At 42.6% G+C, this 15,526-nt stretch overlaps 1 protein-coding gene across 1 annotated transcript; it reads left to right on the plus strand.

Moving 5' to 3' along the window:
* Window positions 1-21: 21 nt before the first annotated feature.
* Window positions 22-12,292, plus strand: plekhn1 (pleckstrin homology domain containing, family N member 1). Its single transcript, XM_063464923.1, has 16 exons — window positions 22-95; window positions 1,753-1,843; window positions 2,013-2,174; window positions 2,983-3,063; window positions 3,745-3,835; window positions 5,587-5,720; window positions 6,270-6,419; window positions 7,397-7,477; window positions 7,592-7,667; window positions 7,930-8,075; window positions 8,374-8,526; window positions 9,186-9,428; window positions 9,897-10,052; window positions 10,424-10,669; window positions 10,886-10,946; window positions 11,791-12,292. Exons 1-16 carry the CDS (start codon window positions 22-24, stop codon window positions 11,973-11,975), a joined length of 2,130 nt encoding a protein of 709 aa, XP_063320993.1. The 3' UTR covers window positions 11,976-12,292.
* The last annotated feature ends 3,234 nt before the right edge of the window (window positions 12,293-15,526 follow it).

The following is a 15,526-nucleotide window of genomic DNA, read 5'->3' on the forward strand; positions in this document are numbered from 1 at the left end:
AGCCCGACACAGGAAAGTAGCATGGGGAGCAGTATGTCATGTGTCCCCCAGCACAACTTCAGATTCTCCAGCAAGAGTTTCATACGCAGAAACAGGTAAGAACTATTCAATCTCTCCGGGTGTTCATACTGTACTTGTGTCGGTGTGTAAACAGAGCACATGTCATGCCCTTGACAGCAGATTGTTATTTTAGACACTGGCTTTCAACCGGAAGGCATTCTTGGTATTTCTTGAGGGTTTGAGAAGTGGGGTTACACAGAGGTTGTGCATTTTGTGGGGCCAGGTTCAGGATCATAATACAGAATAGTCCCGGAGTCGTGCCTGAGCAGCCTGTCCGTCTGGCCAACGGTGTCAATGATCCAGTTACCATTTGCCTCCTCTTTGCATCTCCGTGAAGATGATCTGCCAGCTGTCGATTACTCTGTTTTCCCTCCAAAAGATGAACACACACACAAAAAACAATCCAGACTTGAGTATTAACATGATTAATTTTGAGCTGTTATTCTTAAATGATAAGGTTTAGTCTGCTAAGTTAGTACATGACTACGTGACTATGGAGATTGCTGGCTTACACTTGGTTTTCTACCTGGTTTTCTTTTAATCCCCCAGGATTATATGCCTGGGCATGTTACCCTTGATTCAGCCTTGCTAGACCATCACATCTGGTTCTAATTCACCTCTGCTTCTATTCTTCATCTTCTGACTAACGATTCAGGATGTAGTTTGGTTAAACATCTCACGTAGCTTTAAAGTTTTTTAAATAAAAAGATGAGCAGTGCGACCCTAAAAAGACAGTTGGTTTCGAAAGCTCAGCGGCTCAAACTTGGACAGTGATACACCTTCCAGGCAGGATCATTGGATCAGGACAAACAATACAGTCAGTGTTCCTGTTTTCTGTTACCGTACAACCTCTTTGTGTTGGAGAATCAGGCCAGGCTCAGGTATTCCCTGAAGAAAAGGGGAGTGAGTGGTGCTGAATGCCACAGCAGTGACTTGGAGAATGTTGGGTGTGCGAGTCCACTACCTGTCTATTATCTACAACACATTCCTCTGCCACCTTGCAGATGCAGATCACATCACAATGTAGGATCATTATATTTTTTCACTGTGCATAAATGCATTTTAGAAAGCTTTATTTTTTTATTGTTCAGTAGGCACTAATAAATAATTAATTCTGCACATGGAGTTCCTGGACGGACAAGCCTTGATTCCCAGCATAAAAACAAAAGCCTGCGTTGTTAAACTGAGGACACTGGCACACATATGTACAGATAAGCAGATAAACTACAAGCGGAAGCTGTAAAAGCAGTCTCTAAAGCCTTATCTTTGCACTGTGGGAGCTTCCTCATGAAGATGTGACACAAATGGTAATAGATGAGGGTCATGCAAAACAAAGAGAGACATTGAATGCTGATTTTTCCCTGTGGATATCCTCGCTATCACAAACACAAGACTCAGTTGTTCTTATCATTTAAAGGGCTGGCACTGATAGAGTAGGAGCCAGGCATAGGGATGCTGATTGATTTAGGAGGCAGACAACGTGATTTAAACTAAAGTGTGACTTTGGAATGAAAAGCTTTGCTATAACAAACATTAGATTTAGGTTATTTCACTAACTGTACATAGGAGACAGTATTGGAATCCCTATAGGCGTGAAGTTAGATTGGGAAATAAACCAAACAGCTGAACATGGATTAGGTGGTAAACACTGGAGAGTGAGTATTAACACATAGCTTTCCTTTCTCATAACAGCAGTCGCTTGTTTCGCAAGTATAATCCCCAAGAGGGACAGGAGAAGTCCAACAGCATCATAAATATCCTCTGCACTGTCACCCCGAGGAAGGTACGTACCTCCATCAGCTCTGAAAACATAACGTCATTCATCTACATGCCAAACAGAACTGCTGGGCTGTGGTTTTCAAGCCCTGTGCCAATCTTTCTGACTTTAAATTCAGGTCTGACTGCTTTACTGCTGACATGCACGAACTAATATTGTGACTTGGTGGTTGCAGGAAATGTCCCCTAAAGATCTGCAGACGATAGAAAACATCAAATGGGATCCTCCGTTTGCTTACGACCCGATCAGTGGCTGGAAGAAGAGCAGCATCAATGTGAAGAATTATGGACGGATGATTCACAGCTCCAAAGTTCGTTTCCGCTTCGTCCACTGTCAGGTGAGCGCAGCAAAGCACCTTTTTTTTTTTTAAAATGACCGTGTGTCGCAATGTCAGGAACACAGCTGTAAAAGAAAACAAAGATTATACTGCAACTACCCCGTTGCGGTTAAAGTCATCTCCAACAATGGCCAAGCCTATGGTGACACATCATGCCAGTCATCTCTGTGCGAACCCAGTGAGTGTCAGGAACCGAAAAAACAAAAAACAAAACAGGTGGAGAGTAACAGGATGTGGCTGCAGCCACCAAACACAATGAAACTTGCTGCCGGCTTTGACGCACTGGTTGGCTGCGAATGATCCAATCCGTTTTCCAAAAAGAGAACCGCAGCCTGTGTTTGGACATGCTTGCATAGGCTGTGGTTGTGAAACAGCTTCATGAGAAAACCTCAGGGTACAGAGAGAGTGTGTCTGATCCCAGGCGCAGATAGAGGACTTGCTGGCTCCTCGCGGTGGGAACTGCAATTTGTCAAAGTTGTGACACAACAGCTCTGTCAATAAGCGTAAAAAAATTTCATCGAAGGAATGACGTCACGGTGGGAAAAGAACATACTGTACAGTAAAGAGCAAAATGATACTGTAACAAGACGGTGGGCACTCAGTGAACCAGAGGAAGACGCTTGAGTAAGATGGTGTGATACAAAATAAACAGTAATAACGTGCGCCTCCGCACGGGCCTTTATGCATACACAGCTTCATTTACCTGCAACCGGAGATTGCAGTTTTAATGCAAAACAGTAATCCTCACAGATGGGTTAGATTTTACTACACGGCACATTTGGCTCATCTTCTCTTACTGTCTCTTCAGGATATACACGACTGCTACCTGGATCTGTTCCAGACACACCTTCATTTCGTTTCCAACAACACAACCGGACTGACATACCAGGTGAGTTTTCAAAATTCAAGCAACATTATCAACAATCCTTTCATTTAAATCCTCACGATTTCACGATAGATAAAAAAAGAAAAGACTGTCATTTCATCATACGCTCTGACATAGATCTCCCTGTCAACCAGCACTTTGTTGGTAAACAGAAGGTATGATTACGCGTCTTCACCTGCCTCATAAAACGTGAGCAGCCATTAATCATCAGTAGCTACCGCCAATCAAACCCCTTCTCTAAAAGAGACAGCTAAGCACCTGTGTGCAGGATTAGTCAGGCTTATAGATGACGGAAAATGGAAGTCAGACAAGAATACATCATTGGCTTCCAAGACTGACCTCACTGTCATGGTGAATAATTTTTGGTTAAGAACTAGAGCTGAACAGATGGCTCAAACAGATCATATAGCAGCTCTGATGATGATGCAGTGAACAGCTTGTAGTTTATGAATGAACGAATGTTTGTGTGCAAGTGAAGAGAATAGAATTGAATAGCCCTTTATTGTCATTGTGCATGCACAACGAAATTGTGGGTCAATATCAATAGTACACAGCAGGAATACATACAAAGCAAAAGAAATATATGCTATAAAAATAAGAGAAAGGCACACATTAGAGAACAAGTTGCAAAGTGAAATGAGTGAAAAGCGCCATGACTGAAGTTGTTTTACTGTTTATGTGCAGGGGACTCTTCCGTTGAAAGAGCTCACTATCTGCAGCCTGCAGCAGAACTGCAATCACAGCCAACCCCAGGAATTCGCCTTTCAAATAAACGGTATGTTTGACTTCAGTAGAAAGGACACAAGTGGTTGCTGGCATTGTGCCGTGGTATCCAATAATGCTGTTATGTTTCTTTGGCTTTGTGGAATTTAGGTAATTGATCACTTAGACTGAAAATGTATGACGTAGAGCTGTGGATGGCTCTTTTTGATGATGAGACCGACTGACACAATTTTTATTTATTGTTTTAATCTTCTGTTGTGTGGTCAGCTGTGTCGAACCGCCTCATCAGTTATAGATCAAAGTAAAAATTCTCCTCTCTTTAGAAAAGAAAACCCCCCCGCAAAAAACCCCACTATTTCCAGACTGCAGCGTTTCCACTGTTATCACATTCTGGGGATTCAAAGGTCCCGCGATCCCTCTCACCTCTTCACCTCCTCTCAAAACCGAGATGAGCTGGGCCCCTCCGCCTTCAGTCAGGGAGGGCCAAACTGGCCTTAAAGACCCCGCTTGTTAGACAACAGGTGCACTTCAGTCGGCCCAGCTGTCGAGCAGAAAAGCCCAGCTACCGCTCTTAACCTTGTCACCGCCTATAATCTATGGTGCCACTTTCCAAAAACTGCTCAGGTTAATGCTTGCTGAAATGCCACTTAGCTTTTGAACTTTGAATGGGCAAGAAAAAAAGAAGCATCCGAAAGTTTTTTAAATTAAAATCACAAAAAAGCTGTTGTGGCTACGTAGCTTTTGTAATAGCACAGGAAATAAAAACGAGAGAAGTGGAATGGACTTTTATATCTGCTGCCAGAATAGTGACATTCTCCGGTGTTGCTCTTTCACGCTTTTGGTTTCGCAATTTCCCAGATCAAGCCTGTTATTCAACACTATTGTTTTTTATTGGTCGGTTTTAAAATTCATTAACCTTCCCCAGGGCACAGCTGCCCGGAAACATTTGGAGGAAGTGTGAGGAAGTTCTGAGTCAAAAAGGGAGAGCTGATGTACATCGGTTCTCTGAGGGAGGCCGACGTCTTCCTCTCACTGAGTCGAAAATGCGCTGTCGATGACTTAGAAGGGTGACTGTGCAAAAGCAACACAAGAGGATGTGTAAAAATTCCTGGAAGCTTTTACACATGTAGCTGTGAAAACAAGATGTTTATTGTGGCACATTTTCAACAACAGTCAATGACCTGACTGACTGAAAGCCGGGAGAGACGTTTTCATAATGTTTGCGATGCTTGAACTTAAAAAAAGAAAAAGGAAAGATCTGAGGGAGTGAAAAAGATAACTTTAAGTTTTAGGGAGTGCTGTGGTCAAGGTCTAAAATTAAGACCTGCAGTGAAAAGAAAGTCAACACAAGACTCCAGACGAGCTGCTTATTAAGGGAGCAGTCAACAGGTTCACGGTTCCAGACGATTACAGTAAAAAGCCAGTGGACGGGAATGAAATAGACTATCTGTGCTGGTTATCTGTGGTATGTGTGGGACTGATAGGTAGAGGGAGATTCCAGATCTATTCATCCCAGGTCCTGTTCATTCCTTCTGGATAAGCACTGTGTGGGAAGGAAAATCTCCTACAATCCTTAAATACCAAACACAGCAGGTCAGAGGGGTTTTTCCAACATAGGTCTTACATGTGGTTGACTGTCCTGAACATGTGTTCACATTTATGGCCCTTATTACATAACGCCCTCAAAACATCAAAGCAGGCAGACTGTGGACATGAATGATCTGCCACTGTGAGATAAAAAAAAAGGGCTTAAAAAGAGGAAGCGGTTTACATTTTTGACCTGTGACCTTTTACATCCTGCAGGCGTCAGCTTGAATCCCATCATCGTCTACTTCGCCAACCAAGAAGAAATGGACATGTGGTTTGGGCTGCTCAGAGAAAACATTGAAGCTAATGGAGGAACTGCAATGTCACCAGAAAACTACACTAGAGTGAGAGTAAGTTCATCAGCCTCGCTTGTGGTTTTTTCATTACATTTGGCCTCTGTATGTGTGTGTGTGTGTGTGTGTGTGTGTGTGTGTGTGTGTGTGTGTGTGTGTGTGTGTTCTTAAGTCACACGTTGAGTTAGCCAGAAAATACTTTGGCTTCAGTCCTGGCTCATAAAACAGGATGGGTGCGTGCGTGTAGATGTAGGTGAGTCAAGTGGGTCACTCACTGCTGACTTTCCCTGAGGCTTCAATACTAGGGAGTGGCCTTGACCGCATCATGGCCTACATCAAACTAACCCTCACATCTGTGCAGGGGTAAAGTGCTGACTCTACACCCACAGGTGGGGAATTAGTTGATAAAACACGTGAATTTGGATGTGTCACGAAAAAAAAGAAAAGAAACAGAGCCATGAGTTCTTTAAAATGGTGTTGGCGTACAGCCGGGGAAGGAAAGCAGACAAACATGATTATGTTTCAGGAAAAGCAGAGCTTTTCTTATATTTACTCAGCTGATGATCCGACTCACTTAACTCATCTCTTGTGTACTCACTCGTGTAGCCCAACAAGGACAACTCTCTCGAGGGAAGAGAGGAGCTGAGAAATTCCATCAACAGAGAGCCAATCCACGAGTGGGAAGGCTCACAGCGAGACAGCCTGGGCACCATCACCTATGTCACTAAGGTGCGACTGCAGCACCTGCCCTGCCAGGTACGTCACCTCTGCTTCTTATCAAGACTGAATCACTGTTATGGGTCACTTGCCTATTACTGTACAGACTGTAACAAATGATACATTCATGTTTTCAAACTCTGAGAATTTTTCCCATGATTGTAGTCAGGATAACATCAGCCCTTAATCTAGGTGACTCACATAGTTTTCACATTGCGCAACACAAACACAAACATCAGCTCAACAAAATGTAAGGAGTGAATGAAAAGGGTGGAGTCTATATGTGTATATAATGTCCTTCAGCTCCTTTTTGTTTCCTGTCATGGTGCACCACCAGTGCGAGACGCCTGCAACCTGGTTGCTCCTGAAAAACATATAAGAAGACAAAAAAAAGTACTGCAAACAGGGCTTCGTTTAGCAGCCAATAAAAAAAGCAGTAGTCATGACACAACTTGCATGGAGTTTATTTTCTGTGGGAAAAAATCGGCAGTCCCATTGAAGTGCTTGAGATTTAGGGCCTGGGTGTGTGAGAGGCATTTGCTGGGCTCACGCAGTGACTCGACTCACCTCGCAGCTGGAATGTCAGCTGTCTATCCAGACACGCCCTCCGAGAGAGAGAGAGAGTGGAAACATAAACCGTCCCTCTGCCGCACCTTTAAATCCCCCCACTAACTGGTTCTGAGTGGAGATCCTACTGAGATTTAAAGTGTACCTCTCACAGCGCTGTATTAAAAGATAATGCCGCTGGTTTTGTTAACGTTCACACAGGTCTTATGGTTGTGTTTGCACCGGAGGTTATTCGTATCTTATCGTTGCTTGAGTTATCAGGGCTTGCCTTCTTACCTTCAGAAGCACTTGGTGCCTGTTTGTCCTCTAATTAAAAAATAAGTTCTGGCTCAAACATGTTTCTCCAATTCAGTTCAGTTTGTATGCAAAAATGTTGGTTCTGGTTAAAAAAATAATATAAATTCTCAGCAAAAGAAAACCACACGCTTCATAAATCTCTCTGTCCTCAGGAACAGAATGACAGGCTGCTGGTGATGTACCCATCGACCCTGATCATCCTATCAGAGGAGAACGACGGACTCTTCTATAAGGTGAGGTTGACCCCTTTCTGATGTTCAAATGAGTCACAGCCCAGGCTCAGTGCATCCAACGTATTCAGAGTGTGCACGAGGAAGTTGTGTTAACCTGTTGTTATAAAATTGCAGGGAAAACTTCCGCTCAACATGATTACAGTGACCACGCCCTGTCAAGACGTCAAGCCCAACACCTTCATGATTGAAGGTAAACACTGTGAATCAGTGGACTGCTCTTTAGTCATATCCATGTTAAAGAGATTTTAATGAGCCTGCATTCTTATGCATGTTTTTGTGCTAAGTGCCCTTTTCCATGAATCTGCTAGCGTCACAGAGTGTAACCCCCGCCCCCCCCCCCCCCATATGAATGAGCTGGTTTTATCCTTGCTGAATGACAATCTTGCTATAGCACATTCCAGTGAGCAAGTGGACCGAATGACAGGCTTTGTCCTCCCCTCCTCTCTTCCCAGGCAAGATGATCAACCCCATAGTGGTGTCCTGTCTGGACAGGACCGAGTTCTGCGACTGGATCCAGCAGTTCAAAGCTGCTGACGTGCCTGTTCTCAGCCCCCCGCCTCCCGTCTATGACATCATCTACACCCCGACGAAGACGGAGGTGAGGCCTGCTTTCCTTGCTTTCAGGGGACAAACATAATTAAACTGACCACAGCTGCTATTAAGAGAGCTATCTCTTGTGAAAATATGGGTGGAGTGAATTAAAGTATGAGTCTGGCCTTGCCTCTTTTGTAAACTAACACTCAGCATGATTATATACTTGACTTCCTCTATTTTTGCTACTGTGTTACCAATTTAACAGTTTACTGTAGGTCTAGACATAACCAAAGTCTGAAAGATTTATTCACAGTCGCTTGCTTTACATATTTAATGCGTGCTTTGTGCCCTTTAATCTCCAGGCCCCTCAGTTTGACAGGTGGAGTGGACACAGCCAAGGAAGAATGGAGTCTGTTAAGTCTAGCCAGCCCCCAAGTGGACGAGGATCCCGAAACCTTCAGTTCCCAATTCTTGACGAGAACCCTCTCACCCCTGGGTACTCTGAGCCCCGTTGTGTAAGTCGGCTGTGTGCTACTTCTCAATCATGAGTGTTCAAGTGATCTAATAAACTTAATTGCATGCACCAATATTTGCACAGATATAAATATGGTCAGAGTTGTGAAAAAAAGGCCTGTGTTTGTTTTGTTGGAGCTGAGCAACCAGATGCTTTCTTTCACAAAGTTAATTATTAAGCAAGGTCTAGAGACCAAAGTGCTCCTGTTACAAAGGCTCCGGTGCTGATCCTCAGGCCTTCCAGTAAAGAAAAGGAAAAACGGAGCAAAGTAATTTTCACTCAAATGATGCCTATCTGTGAAAACTCTAGATTTGGAGTCATAAGAGACCTTTAGCTTCTGCTTCAGCAGTTTCCTAATCATTCTGCATTATCAGGACATTTGACCAAACTCCTCCGGGGGGGGGGGTCTGTAAGCTGCCTGCCTATCCAATTAGCTAAAGTAGAGCGTGCTGCATGCCCAGATGTTAGTGTTCAGCTTCAGATCTAAGGCACTGATCTTCAAATTAAACAGATAGAGACATTCTTTTCTCACACTCACATGACACTGTTTGCTAAAAACATGAGCAAACAGAAGCTAAAGAGACAGTCTGTGCTGGCACATGTGCTCTAAAGCTCCAGTTCTTGGCTGACTTTTGTCCTTTGGGTGTGTTGTCCTTACAGTACAGTTCCAGCCGTCCTTCTTCGACAGAGACTGCCCAGCTAGGCAGCAGAAGCAATAGCATGTCTTCCCACACGAGGCCCGAGCGTGACCTACGACCTTTGTCGGTGCGCTACTCATCCCCTCAGCACAGCTCCTACCTCCAGCCTGCAGAGAGCTCCAAGCTGTCTCAGCTCTACAGCATACCTTACTCTGCCCAGCACCGGGCCAGCCCGCAGCGGTTGGAGAAAGCTCCACTTGTCAAGGTAATTCAGTCTGGCGTCTAACTCGATAACCGAATATTCCCTTTGAGACCGCTGACGTATTTTACGTGTCATGTGTGCGGTAACCTAAATAGACACCAGGCAATAGGCTGAGACAGGCGATCATGCATATGGTGTTAACAAATGGAGTAACACTGGCACTTAGGCTGGTTGAAAGATCAATTTAATCAAAGATGCAAGGAATGAAATCTCTCTTAGAGTTTATAAACAGAGCTTAAGCCAGTCTGGTGCACTCAGAGGGATTCTCTACTGCTCCACTGGTGCAGATCTGGAATTAGTCACAAACACACAATCACAGCAATCACACTGTAACACTTACAGCTAATTGTGGATTAGTTGATTTTTCTAGTTCCTGTGTCTATTGTTACAAATGCAAGGAAATTGGTGAGTGACGCTTCTTTTTCTCCTTAATCTAAAGCTAACTCCTGCCTCTGTTTGAATCCTCTCCAGTCTAACAGCTGGAGCACTCCTCAGACATCCCTGAAGTACTCCCTTGACATCTCCCAGCGCCACTCGGATATGTGTGCCCCACGACAACCCTTGTCGCCTCTCTACGATGAGCCCTGCACCCCCGAAATCTACTCCTTGGAAGAGGCCAGGCCAGTGGTAAGTGGGCCAATGATACTGGATCCACAGGTTCAATTTACACCTGCACAGCCTGTCTGATATCAAGCAGTGCAAACACCCATAAACACATGAGTATTTGGTCATATGATAACTCTTTTTTTAGAGCATGTCAAATCTTCTATAGAAGTTTAAACATTTTAAATTGTGATTTAGCCAACCAGTCATTTAATTATTTTAGTTTGGCTTAATTTTATTTTTAAGTGCAGTAAAATATTCAGTTTTACTGCAGTATTCCTCTTTATGAAGTCATCATTTATTTTATTGGATACATTTACTGTTTTGTCCACTGTAACTGAGGAATGTTGCAACTTTTGTGCTAAAAATGCATATCTTATTTCTTTGTCTCTTAGCCGCGGCTCTGGCAAGAGCTGAATCAACAGCAGTACCACCACCAGGAACCCCAGATGCTGCCCTCCTCCTTCCAGCTCCACGACCCTCCTATGGGCGGACGCGGCAGGAGAAGCCTGGTCCTGACCAACTCCCAGGGCCACGCTCTGGACCTGGAGATGGACACACCTGAGAACCAAGCGCAGCAGAGAGCAGAGGCTGTGTCGAGGCTAAAGCTGCTGCCTGTGCCAGGTCAAATGCAAGAGCAGGTGAGAAGCACAGAGATACTCATCTCCCAGGACACTCCGGTTTCTGGAATGCAGCAGTGCAGAGTGAAATGATAAACTGTATGGTAGCACAGCAAGTGTGCTGCAGGTGATATTTAAACAGGTTCAGAAGAAACACACATTTTTAAGAAACCATGAAGATGTTTGTTGTAACTGATCACAGGAAGTAACTGTCTCTGTTTTCACATCTGCTGACAGATACTTCACCCGTCGAGCTCTGCCAGAAAGCCTGCTCAGATGCATTATGGTTACTCACCAGGTAAGAATTAAAGGCATGCAATCACAACCCAAATAAAACATTCCTTTTATGTTTAGAACGCCTGCGTGTCATTTTGTGCTCCTAGCCCAGAAAGGAAATGTTTTCATTTCATCCTGTGAACAAAGACACAGAGCCCTTTTTCTTTGTGGAGAAACAATGGAGACTCTTTGAAATCTCCAATCTCAAAGTTTGAGCTATGAAAGTCAGCACTGTGAGCCTGTGTGCCTAAAAGGACACACAACATTGGCCACACTCCACCACACTGTAAATTCAACACTGTGCGGACTTTGGTGTGATTAAACTCCTGGGTCTGTCAGCAGGTAGACGGAAGGTTAAAGGTTGCAGATTTGAAGGTGTAAGAAATGTGCAAATGTGCCAGTGAATTAGAGCTTAGTGTTGCTCTAAATACGTTGGTGCAGTTGTCCCAACAGGGTGAAGCTCAGTGTAAGAGAACACTGCTCAACAGATTGGATTTATAACCCCACTGTGACTGACAGCACACAACTGCTCACACAGGCTCTGCTATCATTGATGAAACGAGACTAGGATTTCTCTGGTCAGTCCAGATTATCCGATTATCCAGATAAACTAGTAAACATGATTTTACCAGGTGATTTTATTTGACAGGCTGCACGTTTTTTACTATTGACGATAAATAACAAGAGAAGGTGGTGCAGCAGGGATTATGCAGCTCTACTGGTTTTTACAGTAAGACCATATTTTGGGACAATACACATACCACCATAATTACTTTGGGACTGTTTCCAAGTTTACTTAAACAGGGTGAGGTTTGCTTTTTGCTGCGTGAAACTACAAGTATGTTAATTGTCTTCCATTCTTATAGGTCGCAATTCATACCTCGAACCCGCAGAACCAGATGACCAGGAAGTAGACTATGACAACATTTGGGAGTTCGACTGTGATACAGGAATGATCCAGCCAACGGCTGGAATTTCAACAGACTGGACAGGATTAGACTTTGGGGCCAGAGGGCTTGGTGCCATGGCAACACCACAGAGATGGTCATAAAACAAAAAGGATGGCCCGGCGCTCGTCTGGACGTGTGCAAACAACAGATCTGTATCAGGGGCATAATAAAAGCTGGCAAGCACAGCAAGCATCGTGCTGGTCCCACTGTGTACAGTAGGAACCAACAAATCCCAGGAACTGCTTTGTTAGATGTCGGGCAGTTGAGCAGAGGAATGACAGGATGAAGCAAAACGTTATGGAAGTGGCAAACAAAGGCTTCAGTTGTCTGTTTAATATGTAGCATTTGTGGAAGGAGACAGTAGAGGATGCTGTATATACTGTGTAGCTTGAATAATATTTTCTAAATCTGCTATATGCTGTAAGTGCACTGTCATTGGTTTTATCTGTAGTAAACCCAGTTTCTTTTTTAAAATATTTATAGGTTTTTCAAACAGGCTGTTCATTTCATATTATACTGTAATGTGTAATGTTATTAAAGCATTCCATCAGGGCTTGTTATAGTAAAGAATATATGTATATTTTTGTAAATCTTGTACACTTCTTATTTTATTATGCTACACTGTCAAGGCAAATAGATATGGCTGTAACTGACTAATATTGAATTAATAATAATAATAATAATAATAATAATATCAGAGGTGCACAGTACTGATACCTCTGTGGGTTTTTTTTTTTCATTTTTGTTTGAGGTGCTTATTTATATTTGGAAATAAAAGTGTTAAAAGTTTCAGTATATTGTGTCTGTTTTGTCCTCTTCTGCATATAGTAATAGGAACACTTTAAAGGTAATAATTTCTCTAAGTGTCTTGGCTTTAAATAAAATTAATAGTGAGTGGTGAAGGATTGGTTTATATTAGAACGTGAGAAAAATAACAGCAATAATGTAAGAATAAAACAAATCTTTTTACGCAAACCTTATGTTGTAAAACAGGTTTTCTGCAGTCTACACACACTAGCTCACCAGGTGCCTCTTTCAAAGTCTAGTAAGACACCATTTAGTTTCCATGTAGGCAAATAATAAACAACAGTTTACCTGTGATTAATAGACTGTATAGTGCTTTGGAAAAATCATGTGACCTCTCTAATTTCTTTACGTCTTGTAGCAAAATGTGGTGCAATTGACTGAAACATGCAGGCATACATGGAAATACAGTAAATGATTTAAAAACAAGAGTTTCAGAGTTGTACAATTCTAACCAGTTTTAAAAGTCAGTATTTTGTATGAAAATCCACCTTAGTTGGTGCAAAAATACTATTTTATACCTGTCTTTTCTTTAGTATTTTTCCTGGATTCGATTAATAAAATGATTGTAAGCTATGAGAAACTAGATTTCTGCTAGTAACAAAGTGCCTGAAGATACAATTTAAAGTTATTTGCTATGTTGTCTGTCACGCGCAGACACAACAGTGATTCAGCACTGTTAGGGACCTTTTTCATGCTCAAATGATTCATAAGTCAGTGTTAACTGGCTTAACAAACAAACAAACAACAACAAAAAGATTAATTTGAAAAATCAAGAGAACTTTGAAACACCCTGGAGTTTATTGTCCAGTGTTGCCCCCTGCTGGACACAACGTCTTGACAGAGTGCTCTTTGAATACCAACAATACTGAACAAACTTTAAACTCTTTAAATTTAAACAGTATATTAAAATATATTGTTCCGTACAAGCTTAGTCTTGTATTTCCGTACTGATTTATCGGCAGTATTTTGTTTATTCTAGGGAAGAAAGACATTGTAAATCACACAGCTGCGTCCAGTTACATGAGTTTATGTCGCCATCTAGTGTTTAGAAAGGTTTGAGTGCACATCTGCTTTTTCAATAACACACACAGCACACAACCTTAAATACACTGTTTACTTTAGTTCAACTGAAAGGCATTACTGCCATTATCATCAACATCCACAGCTCAGTGCAACCTATATGACAACAGTATACAGATCTCTGTCATTAACATAAAATACCATTCACATAATATATAATATACATATAACTGATACTGGCACAGAATGCTGTCCCCCTTAAATAAATTACACCCCTGAACGGGAGCGGTTACAGTGGCAAATCTGTAAAATACAATAACTGTGAGTAAGAATAGTTTAAAGGTTGGTTGATTTAAATAGAAGCATCTGCTACCAAAAGTCATGTAATGGAAACAAGTTTGTGTAAATTTCTCCTGAATCTCTACAGTCTCTCACACTAATCCACTTATTACTTATCACCTCTAATCTTGCTTCACACATACTTATGCATCTGATTTTTCTAAAGCCTTCTTTCAGTCAGATGAGCTAGCCTCATTTTGCCTTTGGTCGTTTCATTTTTTTCTGAACACTTTCGGATGTTAAAGTTTCACTCAAGTTAAATAACTGCTATTAAAATAAACACTTTCTCTGGAAAGCTCAGTGGGACGTAAGATCAGTAATCACAGTGCAAACGTGTTTCAACAATCCGCCGCAGACTTTCTGGAAAAAATGGATCACTTCAGCCTCGACGTATTTAGAGGCCGAGAGGTGAAGGAGCAGGCAGCGCCCTGCGGTGCAGTTTCGTCTCACCGCCGGCCGCCTCCGCTTTGACGTACTTACGCAGGTATCGAATGGCTGACAGGGCACTTACATTGGCCAGCAGAACTGTGTGGAAAATATAAGCGAAAAAGTGAGTAATCCTGTTGCTAAAATCCAAGTTTCAGTGTGTCACGACTTTAAGCGCAGTCACTTAATAAGAACCGTTTTGTAATTTCGGTCTTTAAAAAGGAAATTTTCTGTGGTATTAAACATCCTGATGCTGCACACGTACCAGCCTTCCAAGCATCTCCGACTTGTGGATTTGCAGTCTTCAGCACCCACGAGGCAAACGCAATGCAAACCAGACACATGTCTGACTGTTTGAGCGGCAGGAACGGGGCATCCAACCCTTCAAAGACAGAAATGTTTTGAGTGGGTAAGCTGTTCGTGCAAATGCAACACACAAGAAGGGAACAACCATGTACAGAGAAACCCATTTGTGTTTGGCAGCTGTAAATAAAATCCCACCAAGTTTGGCCTTCCTTTGCTCTCACACAGTGCCCCAGTTAACCCCTAAACACCTGCAGACAGTTCACTTCTAGGAGTATATAAGGCTGCTTGACGCACCTGGTTTGTGAGTATTTGTGACCTTGAAGATAACCCTCATGGGTAAGCAAAAGAGCTCAGATATCATATCAGTAGCATATTAATTAAATGCATTGGAGGAGGAGAGGGATTTACACATAAAGACTCATAAATAAATATGAGGTAATTTCATTTCCTTCACAGCCAAACACAATTACAGCCGGCTTAGAGCTCAGATATGACTCTCATTGAGTGAAGTCAACTTATCACGTACTACCATTCCCCTTAGCTTCACTCCTGCATGCCTGCAGTCCAGTACGGATCGTGTGACAGCTGAGGAAAGAGAATCTGTCCCAGTCAGGACTGTAACAGCTGACCGAGCAGTGGACATGTCCAACGTTACAGTCGTCCACATGTGTGGAAAACAAAAAAGAGCTTAACTAAACCTGATTTAATGCAAAATAGTCTATTAGTTTTGTTTTTTTGTCTGGAGGCCTCACAG

The sequence above is a fragment of the Pelmatolapia mariae genome, linkage group LG20, assembly GCF_036321145.2.
Source record: "Pelmatolapia mariae isolate MD_Pm_ZW linkage group LG20, Pm_UMD_F_2, whole genome shotgun sequence".
Classification (NCBI taxonomy): domain Eukaryota; kingdom Metazoa; phylum Chordata; class Actinopteri; order Cichliformes; family Cichlidae; genus Pelmatolapia; species Pelmatolapia mariae.

Coding starts and splice junctions, on each gene's coding strand:
- plekhn1 (XM_063464923.1), top strand. CDS start 22: ATGGGGAGCAGTATGTCATGTGTCCCCCAGCACAACTTCAGATTCTCC. Junction 3,064..3,744: donor CAACCGGACTGACATACCAG/GTGAGTTTTCAA, acceptor GTTTATGTGCAG/GGGACTCTTCCGTTGAAAGA. Junction 8,527..9,185: donor GGTACTCTGAGCCCCGTTGT/GTAAGTCGGCTG, acceptor TTGTCCTTACAG/TACAGTTCCAGCCGTCCTTC.